Here is a 14042-nt window from a genome sequence, read left to right as displayed (position 1 = left end):
CGTTCCCACAGGAAAGGAAGCTGTGACTTCTACTCTGCTTATATGTTACCCCCGCCCCTACCCTGAGAAACAATACCAAAAAAAGCAAATTCACACTGTCACAATTTATTGAAGTTTTATAAAAACTCAGGCCATGTGGAAGAAAAAGGTACATCCCAACACGGTTTAAGGAATTCCTCCTTTGCTCTGTGGCACTCGTGTGAAGCAGCTCCTCACTTTCTACCCGTCAGACAGCATGGACACGTTCCTAAGCTTGAGGCAGGTTGCCTTTCGCTTCTCCTGAGAAATCTTAGCAGGGTCAAAGTTTCTTCCTCTGTGTGAGGAAGTTACTACTATATCCGCCTGACCTGGTCCAGAGACTACAGCTCTGGGTTTATTTGGTGTGAAATGGCCATGGGCACAAGGCATTCTTTGCTGTGTATCTCACTCCCATATGTGCTATCTTCCCCACATGTCCAGCCAGCATGCAGCCCAGTTTAGGAAGAATCGAGAGGTGAAACTTAGACCTCTCTCTGAGCAAGAGCCAAAACAAATAAATAAAAATTGGGTAGGAAGAGGGGGTGAAGGCAAGGGAGCAATCCTCTGTCTCAAGTCTGGTGCACCTCATGAAACATCAATTCACGGGGGATGGCTGTTTCTGGCCCAAACTTAGTGGCCGCCCGGCGCTCAAAGGCAGCAACATTCTGTTTGACAACCTCATCAAAAAACATGGTCGCCAGCTGGGAGTGCAGCAGAGAACGAAATTCAAAGGAAATCTGGAAATGCATAAGAGACAGAAACTTCAAGACCATGTTGGAAGGGTACTAATCTGTACTGCCTTCTTTACATCCCCCTCCAGACATCACCTAAGAAGCGTAACTTAAAACTGAGCAAAATGCAAATCTGATAGACCTCTGAATAGGTAGTGTTTAGTGTTAAGTGTTTAGTGCTTAGTTTTACCCTCATGCCTGGTCCAAGGTCTGTGCCACGAAACCTGACTCACCGAGAAGTCCACAGTGCAGGTTCGAGGGTAGGCAGGAATACCAGGGCTGAATCGCCAAATAGTCTCTAAGTGGTTAAAGAGCTTGCCATCAGTGCAAACCGCCTAGAATAGGATACAATTGGCTAGTTAACTCCGGTTGTTAAGAGGGAGCTAGAGCAGCTATTGTCCACCTGTGGGTTACCCAAGACCATCGGAAAACAGGGATGGTCACATGATTCACAACAGTAGCAAGGTTATAGTTACAAAGTAACAACAAAAGTAACTATGGTTGTGGCTCATCACAACATGGGGAACTGTATTAAAGGGTCACAGCATTAGGAAAGTTGAGGGTCGCTGAGGGTTTAGCTTCGTGGAACTACTTGCATAGTATGTGTGATGTCGAGTTGGCCCAGCACCACCACCACGATAATTGACTTTTCTTTCCCTTTAATGTTAGGCAAATACTTAACATGTAAAAATCAAGTAGTTACAGGAAAGGCCAAAAATAACCCTTGAATATGAAACTGCTAAGGAAAATACCCTGAATCCTCCTAGACAGGCCTCACCTTGACCATGTGTGGTTTGACCATGGAGACCGCAGAGGTATAACGTTCCAAGACAGGTGGAAACCCAACCTCCAACTGGGCTTTCAGGTGACCCTTACGGCTGGATACTACCAGTGACTTTTTACACCACGGCACAAACTCTCGGTACTCCTGGACATTGGACACCACCTCATACATCTCCTGCATTGAGTACCTAGAACGAGAGGAATTGGAGACCAAGAGCTGCCGGCTGGGTCAAGGTCCTCCTTGCCACTGGCCCGGACACAATCTTTGCCCACAAACCAGGCACCCAAAGAGATCTGGATGCTAACATTATTTTATCCCAATAGAGGCTTTAGATGACAGGATGTCAGTTTTATTGGTAGCCAAATCTTTTTTTTACATTTTACTATTTTGTATATGTATGTATGGAACATGTGTGGAGAGCAGAGAAAAAGCAGCCAGTTCTTCTAGCTTGTGTAGTTGAGGAATCAAATTTGGGTCTTTATGCTTGGTGCCAAGTGCTGGGCCATTGGATTATTTTGAAAAGACAATCTTTTGTGGCTCAGGCTGACCTTAAACCACTATGGGCACAAGCTGGCTTTCAATTCATGATCCTCCTGCCTCAGCAGTACTGGGAACAACTCTACAACTAATTGGTGTGGTCTTAGGTAAACTACCTATGCCTCCTTTCTTTTATCTATAATACACAAGCAAATAACACTCGGTTCATTTGTTTGTGAGGACGAAATGAGACAGTTTATGTAAAACACCTACCTGTATAGACTGGAGGCGTAGTTCAGTTAGTAGAACACTTATTTGGCGTGAAGCCTTAGGTTCAGTCACCAGCACCACATACACTGGATGGAGAGATGGCCCATTGGTTAAGAGCACTGACTGCTCTTTCAGAGGACCCCAGTTTGATTTCCAGAGGATCAACTCTGGTCTCCAAAACACTTGCACTCATGTATGTGCATACACCCACATACAGTTACACATCATTAAAACTCTTAAAAAAATAAACGGGTGTGGTAGTACTCACCTGTAATTCAGCACTTAGGATTGCTCACCCATTCAGCCTAGCAGCTAGTACATAACAAGGCTCAAAATAATACCCCATGTCTTTTTCTTCTTTAATATGTTACTTCTAGTACCACAAGCCTTTAATCTCAGCACTCGGGAGGCAGGTGGTCTACAGTGAGTTCCAAGGCGTTCAGAGCTGTTACATAGAGAGACCTGACTCAAATAATTACGTAGTATTTTGCATTTGTTTATCTGTGTGTGGGAGCTGTGCCACAGTGCACTCTGAGATCAGAAGACAACTCCTGAGTGGGCTCTGCCGTTCCACCTTGTAGATCCAGGGAATCATCACTCTTGGCAGCCTCCAGAGCCATCTGACCACCACCACCCCGTTTTTAAACAAGGTCTAGCAGTGTAGCCTGTAGTGCAGGTTAGTGGGGTGAAGCTGATAGGGATCCTGCTGCCTAAGCCTCCAGTGTGCTAAAGTTGTAAGCATGTACTCATCACTACCGAGTTTTCTTTAATTATGTGTATGTTGGGGGGAGGGTATGGGCACATGAGTGCTTGTGCCTACACAGTCCAGAGCAGGATGCAAGATCTCTGGAGCTGGAGTCATTAAACCATTTCATAGTTAAACAATTTTATGCCTATTTTTATGTGTATGAGTGCTTTGTCTGCATGTACGTTTGTGTGCGATGTGTGTGCTGGCGCTTGAAGAGGTGGTAAACCTCCATGTGGGGCTGGGATTCAAACCTGGGTGCTTTGTAACAAGTGCTCTTAACCACTGAGCCGACTCTCCAGACCCTACAGTTTAAGTTTTTAAAAGCATTTTTGTTGCAGCTAGGCATGGTGGTGCATGCCTTTATTGCACCATTTGGGAGGCAGAGGCTATTGGATCTCTGTAAGTCCCAGGCCAGTCAGGGCTACATAATAAGACCTTGTCACAAAACAAAAATGAAGCCTGGTATAGTGATGCACGCCTTTAGTCCCAGCACTCGGGGCAGAAGCAGGCAGATCTCTGAGTTAGAGGCCAGTCTGGTCTATATAATTACAAGGTGGACAGTCAGGGGTACATAATGAGATCCTGGCTCAAACACACACACTACTGGGAAGTGGTTTCTTAGCATGCACAGGGTCTAGGCTCAATCCTCAGCGCTGTGTGAAACCAGCATGGTGGCACACGCCTGTAATCCCCCGCTCTAGAGAGGTAGATGGAGACAGGTTAGTTAGAAATTCAAGGCCAATTTAGGCTACGTGAGACCCTGTCTCAAGTGTGTGTGTATAATAAATATGACGCAGGCTCTGGGCTATGTAACCCAGGGAGACTACAAGATTGCAATCCTGCCTCTGGCCTCCAGAGCTGAGATTACAGGTCTGCCTGTACTTGATAACGTTTCTATGAGGTAACCCAATTCTAGATTCATTTAATGCCAGGGCAGAGCAACCGAGGAGGGACATTTAGGTTGGGAGGCTGGCAGCAAAAACATTGCTGGGGAGGTAGATGGTCCAATATGGATTTTATCAACTATTAGCACGTGGTTATTTATTTGGAGTGGAAGAGAAGGATGCTCACCCCATGATCCTACGCTCCGAGTAAGCCTTCCGCTTGTTGGTGAAGGGGGCAGCAAAGCCCATGAAGGAACGACTGGGAGGTAGGCCAGCCTCAGCCGCCAAGACCTGGGCAGCGCGAGGCAAGAAGAGGTTACAGGAAATCAGAAACCTAGCACCAAAAGGAAAGGAGAGGCAGCGTCACGGTTCTTTTTTTGTATTCAGCCAATTCCAGGTGAAGGGGAAGAGGGATGCATCACGGAGGAAGGTCGTTCGGGCAAGCCCTTCTCCCCCCCAGCACCTGCTTCAGCTAGCGAGGCTGGCTGGCTGGCCAGGCAGTCACGAGTGCGAAAGGTCGAGGGCGGCTGAGGACAGGGCCAGGGGTGGGGATGGGAAAAAGACGGACACGGCCGAGGTGCCAGCTGCCTTTGGAGCAACGCTACTGCTGCAAGCAAACTCGTAGCATCCCCGTGCCCACGGTCCGGCCGGGCCCATCAAAGCCAGGGCGCCCGCGAAGCCGAGAAGAGGCTGGCACGCACCACCCCGAGCATGTAACTTGTATCCCCAGAGCTCCAGTCGGGCTCCCAGGGCACTACCAATGCCGACCCTTCTCCGGCCCGCCATGTAAGGGCTGCCACCCTCCACCGCAGAACTTCGGGGTGCCGGCCGGGCGACCCCCTCCCGTCCCGAGCGGATGCCCGGGTCCGCCTCTCACCTCATTGGCCGCGGCGGCCGCGGAGGGCCCGGGGGCGGGGGCGGTACCGCGCGCGTGCCCGGGCGGAGCGAGAAGCCGCAGCAGCTCCGGGCGGCCGCGCGCGTCGGGGCCGGGAGCCTCCGCGCGCCCGCAGAGGCCATGCGCGCGCCCGTCCCTGGCACTCGGGGCTGCGGCGGCTGCGGAGGAGGCCGGGCGGGAAGGGCGGCGGGCGCGGGCTCCGGATGCCTTCTCCCTGCAACGGCCCGCGCGCCGGGTAGGCTAGCACTGACCGCAGCTCCGGGTCCCCCTCACGTCACGCCGTTGCCAGGGATCTGGAGTGGGCGAGCGAGGGAGGAAGGAAAGGGCAATGCTGCCTGTCGGGAGATGTAGTTTCTTTGACACCTCTGGCGAGAGAGCAAGGGCGCCGGGTGCGCGTCTGAGGAGCTGTAGCGATAGCTGGGGGAGCGAGATCGCCTGGCACAAACTACTTGGCGAGGCTGTGGTCACAGGACCTGATACGTAGGCGCAGAGGCGACGTCGTGGGCGGGTCAACGGCAGATATGTCCGTAGCTGTCCCAAACTAGGGCTCCACAAGCCCTTTAGCGTGACGAGGCTCCCGCTCAGCTCGGTGGGCCTCGCAGTGTCTGCTACTGATTTGTGTCTTTGGAAAAGGTATTAACGCTGCAAGCTCTGGGCTGACTCGAATCTCCCCTCGCTCTTCTCGTCCTCTTCTCCCTTCCACCCCTTTCTCGTTATTCTAGGCAAGATAGTCAACTTCTCCTGGGCTGGCCTTGAATTCGCAGTCCTCCACGAACGTCCCTAGGAACACAATTTCCCCTTAATATTTATGAGAAGAAGTCAGCGGCCGAGGCAGGAGGGTTGCCACGAGTTTCAAGCCAGCCTGGGCTACATAGCCAGTTGTAGAGTAGCCAGATCTACACATTGAGGCAAGCCTCAGTCTCAAACCAGACATAAGACATGTTTTGTTTGTTTAAGGCGCCCACACTGTGTAGGCCAGACTGGTTTGGAGCTCTCGGAGGTCCTTGCGGCCTCTTGGCTGCTGTGATTTCAGGCAGGAACCTCAGGCGGTGATCACGTTAGGGAGTTTTTTTGAGACATGACCTTGGTCTGTAACTTGTGTTGACCTCAAACTCACAGGAATTCTCTTGCCACAGCTTCCTAGTTGCTGGGATTTCAGATGTGAGACATCACAACTGGCCAAATTTTACTTTTAGAGAAAAGAACCATCATTGTCTGGAAAAATGTTTACTCAATGGAAGATGAGACATCACAGTTCAAGCCCGACAGTGAATACCACTTATTACTTCCCATGATTCAAGGAGAAAACAATTGCTCTTGATAAAAGTAGAAACAAACAGAGGCTGGAGAGATGGCTCAGTGGTTAAGAGCACTACCTGCTTTTCCAGAAGACCTGGGTTCAATTCCCAGCACCTGCATGACGACTCACAACTGTCTGTTAACTCCAGTTCCAGGGAATCGAACATCTTCAGACACATGCAGGCAAAACACCAATGCACATAAAATAAAAATAAGTTAATTATCAGCCGGGCGGTGGTGGCGCACGCCTTTAATCCCAGCACTCGGGAGGCAGAGGCAGGCGGATCTCTGTGAGTTCGAGACCAGCCTGGTCTACAAGAGCTAGTTCCAGGACAGGCTCCAAAGCCACAGAGAAACCCTGTCTCGAAAAACCAAAAAAAAAAAAAAAGTTAATAATCTTAAAGAAATTTGCTGATTATGGGCTGGAGCACTGGCTGGCTGCTCTTCCAGAGGTCCTGAGTTCAATTCTCTGCAACCACATGGTGATTCATACCATCTGTAATGAGATCTGGTGCCCTCTTCTGGCCTGCAGTACAGAACACTGTACAAACACACACACACACAAGGAAAAAGAGAGAAGAGAAACAAACTACAAATTAGAAAGAGACTAGACCTAGATGGATGTAAGAGCAAGCACAATTCTGTCATGTGCGGCTGAATTTAAGGATGTTAGGACTGTCACGGTGGTGGCAGGAAGAGGACATTGTGATGCAAGTCGAATGGTTTTACACAAATGAGGCCCTGGATCCCATCTCACAGCCAAGACAGGCTGACCAGATGGCTCAATGGGTAGAGGTGCTTGCTGCCAAGCCTGATCTGCATTCAATCCCCAGGACCTGCATAGAAAGAGCTTTCTCCTCTGACCTACACACACACACACACACACTTAATAAAAAGTTTGGTTTTTTTTTAATGACTCTTTTCCTTTTGCGCTCTTTCTTCCACCTTCCTGAGGGCTGAAACCCCCAGCTACAGAATATTTTCATTTCTTTTCTTCTTCTGACACCTTTCTCTCTAGGCACCTCAGGGAGGGCCTGGTGTGCCCTCTTTCCTTCCTCACTACAGTTACTGGAATTTCCTTCCAGTCTGAAGTAGTGTTCTGAGGGCACATGTCCTTGAAGGGCAGCCGACTGACTAGTCAGGTCAGTCACCCTCTGGTCTGGACCCACCTCTGACGCAGGAGACAGCTGCTCGGAGTGAGCAGGAAGGAGCATGTTGAGGAACAGAGAGAAGTTAACTGGGATACATGACTGAACTATGACCTCATTAGCACTCTGCCGTCACTGAGCTAACTTGCTTCAGGATCCCTAAGGTCCAGTAGCCCTACAAAACCAATTTGCTTGCTGTTCTTCCACTAATTAAATCGCTAATTACTTCCGCTTAATCCTTGCCTCGTTCACTCCGTTGTGCCCCTGCATCTCCAGTTCCTTCCAAGTCTTCCTCCAGGAAGACTCTCGACTGAACCCAGGCAGTACTGCCCTGAACGCCGAATTCCATGTAAACAAGTGTGTAGCCTGTGTTTTTTCATTCATTGTTTCATGTGTTTGCATTATTTTCAAAAAGAGACACTTGCCATAACTTAAAAGTTTCTTAAAAACACAAACAAACAAAATCCTTCTGTTTTGTTTGGTTTTGAGACTGGGTTTCATGTAGCTCAGGCTTTCCTCAAACTTATTATGTAACCAAAGCTGGCCTTGAACTCCTGATATTCCTCCTAAATGTGGAGGTTACAGACTTATGATACCATACTTGGCTATAACTCCTTTCTTGTTTGTTTTGAGACAAATTCTCACTATATATTCCTGGCTGCCCTGGAACTTCCTATGTAGGCCAGGCTAGCCTCAACCCCCCCCAGAGATCTGTCTGCCTCTGCCTCCCAAGTGTTGGGGCTAAAAGTGTACCCACCATCCTTCTAAAACCCACAAGTTTCTACCTACTGACTTATTAGTATAGTGCAGTATATATACTGAATCCTTGTTAGCATTGTGGGGTAGACCCCAGAGAAGACTGCTCAGACATGAGGGTAAGCCAATAGAAAGCCTTCATCAGTCAGCTGGCAACTCTACTGGGTGTTCAGGATCCCAGCATAGCCCCAAGCCTTTCTCAGGGTGAGTTTTTTAAGCACAAAAACTATATCCTGGTTGATATGCTTCAGTTAACAAGAACCGTTAGCCAGAAGCAGAACTACAGAAGCCAAAAAGCAAGGTTAGTACATTTAGAGACTTTCCCAGAACTATGGGCTTTGATGGATTAGGCTCTGTTTTCCTTTTTGGCAGGTAAATGGTCTACATGCTGGATTTTATGATCTGAATGGTATTTCCATCATGGAGTCAGCTGTGCTAAGGACTGTGTTACGGTCCCCACTGGTCTGTCATAGAGTGGGTTGTGCTACGGTCTGTGTACCTCTTGTTACGTTAGAAGAATGAAAACCAGTCTAAAGAAAGGCAAGGCAAATCAGGCTTGATTCTGCACACTTGGGATCTCAGAACTCAGGATGATTTTGAAGCCAGAGTAGGTTACATAGTGAATTTGAGGCCATCCTGGACTACAGAGTAAGACATTGTCATAGAGAAAGAAAACAAAGAGGGAGGAAAGGAAGGGAGAGAGAGTCTAGAGTTACCCAATTTATTTTTTATTTATTTATTTTTGGTTTTTCGAGACAGGGTTTCTCTGTGGTTTTGGAGCCTGTCCTGGAACTAGCTCTGTAGACCAGGCTGGCCTCGAACTCACAGAGATCCGCCTGCCTCTGCCTCCCAAGTGCTGGGATTAAAGGCGTGCGCCACCACCACCCGGCTTTATTTTTAATTTTTTATGTGTATAGGTGTTTTGACCAAAGGTATGTCTGTGCACACACACATGCGTGTGTGTGCTTGGTGTCCTCAGAGGCCAGAAGGGGACATTAGGCTTTCAGATGGTTATGAGCCTCTGTGTAGATACTGGGAATTGAACCCAGGTCCTCTGGAAAAGCAGCCAGGGCTCCTAAATGCTGAACCCCCACCCCCAACATTTTCTGGTTTTGAAGACAAGGTCTTAGTAGTCCAAGCTGCCCTGAACCTTGAACTCCTGACCCTCCTACCTGGACCTCACAAGTGCTGGGAACACAAGTGATGTCACCATCTCCAGAAAGTTCCACTGTGTGCATAGGTGGCCTTTGTCACCAGTTCCCGCTCTTAGCTTCACTCTGAACTCCAGATGTGACAATGTTACTAAATCATTTCCTTTATTTCTCGTCTTTCTTGCTCTAGATAATAGTAACTAGCTAACCCCCGGCCCTTCCTCTTTCCAGCTGCCCAGAGGGTCAGTCTGTTCTATCCCTCACTCACCTCCACTCCTAAGTCAGGCCTCAGCACATGACTCCAGCTCAACCCCTGCCTCCATTCCTCAGGTTACTAAGCTATTTTGGGCAGTGGAGGGTGTGTGCTCCTCTCCTCCTCCTTGGGTCACAGCCCAGCTTAGCCATTCCTGGACGCCCATCACACCCAATGACCAAGCTCACACCCAATGGCAAGCTAAAACACTAGCTCCCATGTGCCCCTCAGCTAGGTTCAGTTTCTATCTCCTCCCTCTTCCTCCGCCTCAGATATAAAGTGCCTGTCCCAGATGCTGATTTCCTAGGCTTAGAAAACCAAGTAACCAACAGACAGTAACAGCAAAAAACAATATTTAGGTGTTGGGCGTGTGATACAATTTTTTAATATTTATTTATTATGTATACAATATTCTGTCTGTGTGTATGCCTGCAGGCCAGAAGAGGGTGCCAGACCTCATTCCAGATGGTTGTGAGCCACCATGTGGTTGCTGGGAATTGAACTCAGGACCTTTGGAAGAAGAGCAGGCAATGCTCTTAAGCGCTGAGCCACCTCTCCAGCCCCACAATTTTTTTTTCCAATTCATAATGGTGTGGATTAAACCCAAGACTTCACACATGCTAGGCAAGCATTCTATCACAAAAAAAAAAACCAACCATTTCCACATTTATTTATGTACTGACTTATGTGTGTACACGTAAGCCTTCGAATGCACATGTGTGCGCCATGGCCTGTGTGTGGGTGAGGGATGACAGCTTTTGGAAATAGGTTCTCCTCTCCCACTGTATGTGTTCCAGGGATTAAATTTAGGTTGCAAAACTTGGTGACAAGCGCTGGAGAGATGACCCAGTGGTTAAGAGCACTGGCTGCTCTTCCAGAGGTCCTGAGTTCAATTCCCAGCACCACACGGTGGCTCCCAGCCATCTGTAATGAGATCTGATACCCTCTTCTGGCGTGCATGCACACATGGAAGGAATATTGTGTACATAATAAATAAATAAATCTTAAAAAAAAAAACTTAGCCGGGCGGTGGTGGCGCATGCCTTTAATCCCAGCACTCGGGAGGCAGAGGCAGGTGGATCTCTGTGAGTTCGAGGCCAGCCTGGTCTACAAGAGCTAGTTCCAGGACAGGCACCAAAGCTACAGAGAAACCCTGTCTCAAAAAACCAAAAAAAAAAAAAAAAAAAAAAACCCAAAAAACTTGGTGACAAGCACCTTTATCCACTGAGACATTTTGCCCACACCATTTTTTTTAGCACTTATTTATTTGTTATGTATACAATATTCTGTCTGTGTGTATGTCTGCAGGCCAGAAGAGGGCACCAGACCTCATTCCAGATGGTTGTGAGCCACCATGTGGTTGCCGGGAATTGAACTCAGGACCTTTGGAAGAGCAGGCAATGCTCTTAACCACTGAGCCATCTCTCCAGCCCCTGGCTACACCATTTTAACATTAACTGTATCCTCTATCCTCAGCTCTCTCTTCCCTTTGTTGCAACCTGATTTATGAGCTGGAGAGGTAGCTTTTATTTTGTTTTGTTTTGTTTTTCAAGACAGGGTTTCTCTGTGGTTTTGGAGCCTGTTCTGGAACTTGTTCTGTAAACCAGGCTGGCCTCGAACTCACAGAGATCCGCCTGTCTCTGCCTCCCGAGTGTTGGGATTAAAGGCGTGCACTGCCACCACCTGGCTTGGAGAGATGGCTCAGTGGTTAAGAGCACTGCCTGCTCTTCCAGAAAACCTGGATTCAATTCCCAGCACCCATATGGCAGCTCACAGGGGTCTGTGACTCCTGTTCCAGGGGACCCAACACCCTTACACAGACATGCATGCAAGTAAAACACGAGTGTGTATAAAATACAAATAAATAAATTACAAAAAATAAGAAATTAAAAAATTTTAAAAGATGGGGAGGCACATGAATGCCGTGCCTGTGGTGACCCAGAAGAGGGCATTAGATTCCTTGGAATCAGGTGGTTGTGAGCTCTGTGCGGGTACTAGGAACCAGCTCCGGTCCTGTACGGGAACAGAGTGCACTTACTTGATAAAATGACTTTTCAACTCTCTCTCAGCCCTCTTTGGATTTCTTTTTTTTTTAATTTTTGAGACAGGACCTCACTAAGTTGTCCAGGCTGACTCTAAACTCAGTCTACAGTTCCGGCAGGACTTAAACGAGTGATCAGCCTGCCTGAGCCTCTTGAGTGGTTGGGATTACAAGTGTACACCCCACAGCCAGTCTTGGGTGGCGCTGAAGATTGAGCCTGCGGCTTCAAGCATGCTAGGGAAGCAGTCTACCAACTGAGTTATAACCCTAGCCTCTTTTTAGTTAAAAATAAATCTTTTAAAGCCAGGCATTGGGGGCACATGCCTTTAATCCCAGCAGTCAGGAGGCAGAGGCAGGCAGATCTCTGGGAGTTCGAGGCCAGCCTGGTCTATAGAGTGCGTCCCAGGACAGATTGGGCTACACAGAGAAACCCTGTCTTTAAAAAAAAAATTAGGGCTGGAGAGGTGGCTCAGAGGTTAAGAACAGTGGCTGCTCTTCCAGAGGTCCTGAGTTCAGTTCCCAGCAACCACATGATGACAACCATCTATACTGGAATCTGTGGTACCTTCTTCTGGCCTGCAGGCATCCATGCAGGTAGAATACTGTATACATAATAAGTAAACCTTTAAAAAATTAAAAACAATAATAGTAATTGTAGTAATTTTTAAAATATTTATTTTTATTTCATGTGTATTAGTGTTTTCATGCATGTATGTAAATGCACCACATTTATGTAGAGCCTGAAGAGGTCAGAAGACGTTGTTGAGGGCTGGAGAGATGGGTCACTGGTTAAGAACACTGCCTGCTCTTCCAAAGGTCCTGAGTTCAGTTCCCAGCAACCACATGGTGGCTCACAACCATCTGTAATGAGATCTGGTGCCCTCTTCTGGCCTGCAGGCACACAAATACTTCATACATAATAAATAAATAAAAAAGAAGAAGGCGTTGAATCTCCAAAAACTGGAGTTACCAACAGCTGTCAGCAGCTACATGGTGTCAGGAACCATGTAGCTTTTGGTTTGTTTTCTTTTTTCTTTTATTGTTTTTTTGAGACAGGGTTTTTCTGCGGCTTTGGAGCCTGTCCTGGAACTAGCTCTTCTAGACCAGGCTGGCCTCAAACTCACAGAGATCTGCCTGCCTTTGCCTCCCGAGTGCTGGGATTAAAGACGTGTGCCACCACCGCCTGGCTTTGGTTTAGTTTTTTAAAGACAGGGTTGCTCTGTGTAAGAGCTCTGGCTCTGGCTGTTGGGAGCTCACTCTGTAGACCACGTTGACCTTGAACTCACAGAGATCCACCTGCCTCTGCCTCCTGAATGCTGGGGTTAAATTTCAACACCACCTGGCATTATTTAGTTTTTATTGTTAACTTGACACAACCCAGAGTGATCTGGGAAGCGGGGAGGTACAAGAACCCATGGAGACCAGATGTTGGGTCCCCTGAGACTGGAGGAATCGGGGGTGCTTATGTGTTGAAGCTTGCATGTGAAGGGCAGAGGACAACTTTCAGGACATGGTTCTCTCCTACCATGTGGCGCCCAGGAGTTGAACTCAGGTCTTTTACAGCTGCTGCTCAAATAATTGTTATAGCTGGGCCGTGGTGGCACACACCTTTACTCCCAGCACTCGGGAGGTAGAGGCAGATGGATCTCTGGGAGTTAGAGACCAGCCTGGTCTACAGAGGGAGTTCCAGGATGGCCTGGGCTACATTACATAGTGAGAACCTGTCTCAAAAAAGAAAGAAAGAGAGCGAGAGAGATAATTGCCTAGATTAGATTCACCCGAGAGCATGCCAAAGGATTTTCTTTTTTCTTTTCTTTTTTTCTCCTCTTTTTTGGCTTTTCGAGACAGGGTTTCTCAGTAGCTATTGGAGCTAGCCAGTCCTGGCCTGGAACTCGCTCTGTAGACCAAGCTGGCTTCGAACTCAAAGAGATCCACCTGCCTCTGCCTTCTGAGTGCCGGGATTAAAGCTGTGCGCCACCACCACCCGGCCTTTCCTTCTTTTCAATTTAACTTAAAATTTTAATTTAATATTATTATTGTTTTTTGAGTCAGGGTTTCTCTGTGTAATAGTTCTGGCTGTCCTGGAACTTGCTTTGTTGACCAGGCTGGCCTCGAACTCACTGAGGTCCACCTGCCTCTGCCTCCTAGTGCTGGGATTAATGGTGTGCCGCCACCAGTCAGCAAAAAACTTTTATTACCTTACATGTATTGTTTCACCTGCATATTAGGTCTGCACCAAATGCATACCTGGTGACCAGAGAGGCCAGAAGCCTACCAAATGATCTGGAATTGGAGTTATAAACCGTGTGAGTTGCTATGTGGGTGTTGGGAATTGAACCTGGGTCCTTTGGAAGGGTAGCCAGCTCTCTTAACCAGCTGAACCTCCTCCCCAGCCCCAACACTTTCTCATTTGCTAATTGATGATTGATGTAGGAGGGTCCAGCCCACTGTGGGTGGTACCATCTCTAGGCAGGTGGGCCTGAGTTGGCTTAGAAATCTTAGTTCAGCTTGAGCCGCTTGCCGAGATCATCTCTCTGACTCTGCGTTCCGGCTCGTGCTTGAGTTTCTGCTCTAACTTTTCCCGAAG

At 48.1% G+C, this 14042-nt stretch overlaps 1 protein-coding gene across 1 annotated transcript; it reads right to left on the bottom strand.

The window, feature by feature from the left end:
* Positions 1–89: 89 nt before the first annotated feature.
* Positions 90–5266, bottom strand: Coq10a (coenzyme Q10A). The gene is made up of 5 exons (XM_050128088.1): positions 4790–5266; positions 4100–4246; positions 1528–1720; positions 983–1084; positions 90–755 (listed from the first exon to the last, which is right to left on the bottom strand). Exons 1-5 carry the CDS (start codon positions 4927–4929, stop codon positions 588–590), a joined length of 750 nt encoding a protein of 249 aa, XP_049984045.1. The 5' UTR covers positions 4930–5266; the 3' UTR covers positions 90–587.
* Positions 5267–14042: the final 8776 nt, after the last annotated feature.

Source organism: Alexandromys fortis, unplaced genomic scaffold (genome assembly GCF_014885135.2).
Source record: "Alexandromys fortis isolate MF-2015 unplaced genomic scaffold, M_Fortis_MF-2015_v1.1 scaffold_263, whole genome shotgun sequence".
Lineage (NCBI taxonomy): Eukaryota > Metazoa > Chordata > Mammalia > Rodentia > Cricetidae > Alexandromys > Alexandromys fortis.
Note: the sequence above shows the minus strand (reverse complement) of the source record. Positions and strands in the feature narration are given on the sequence as shown.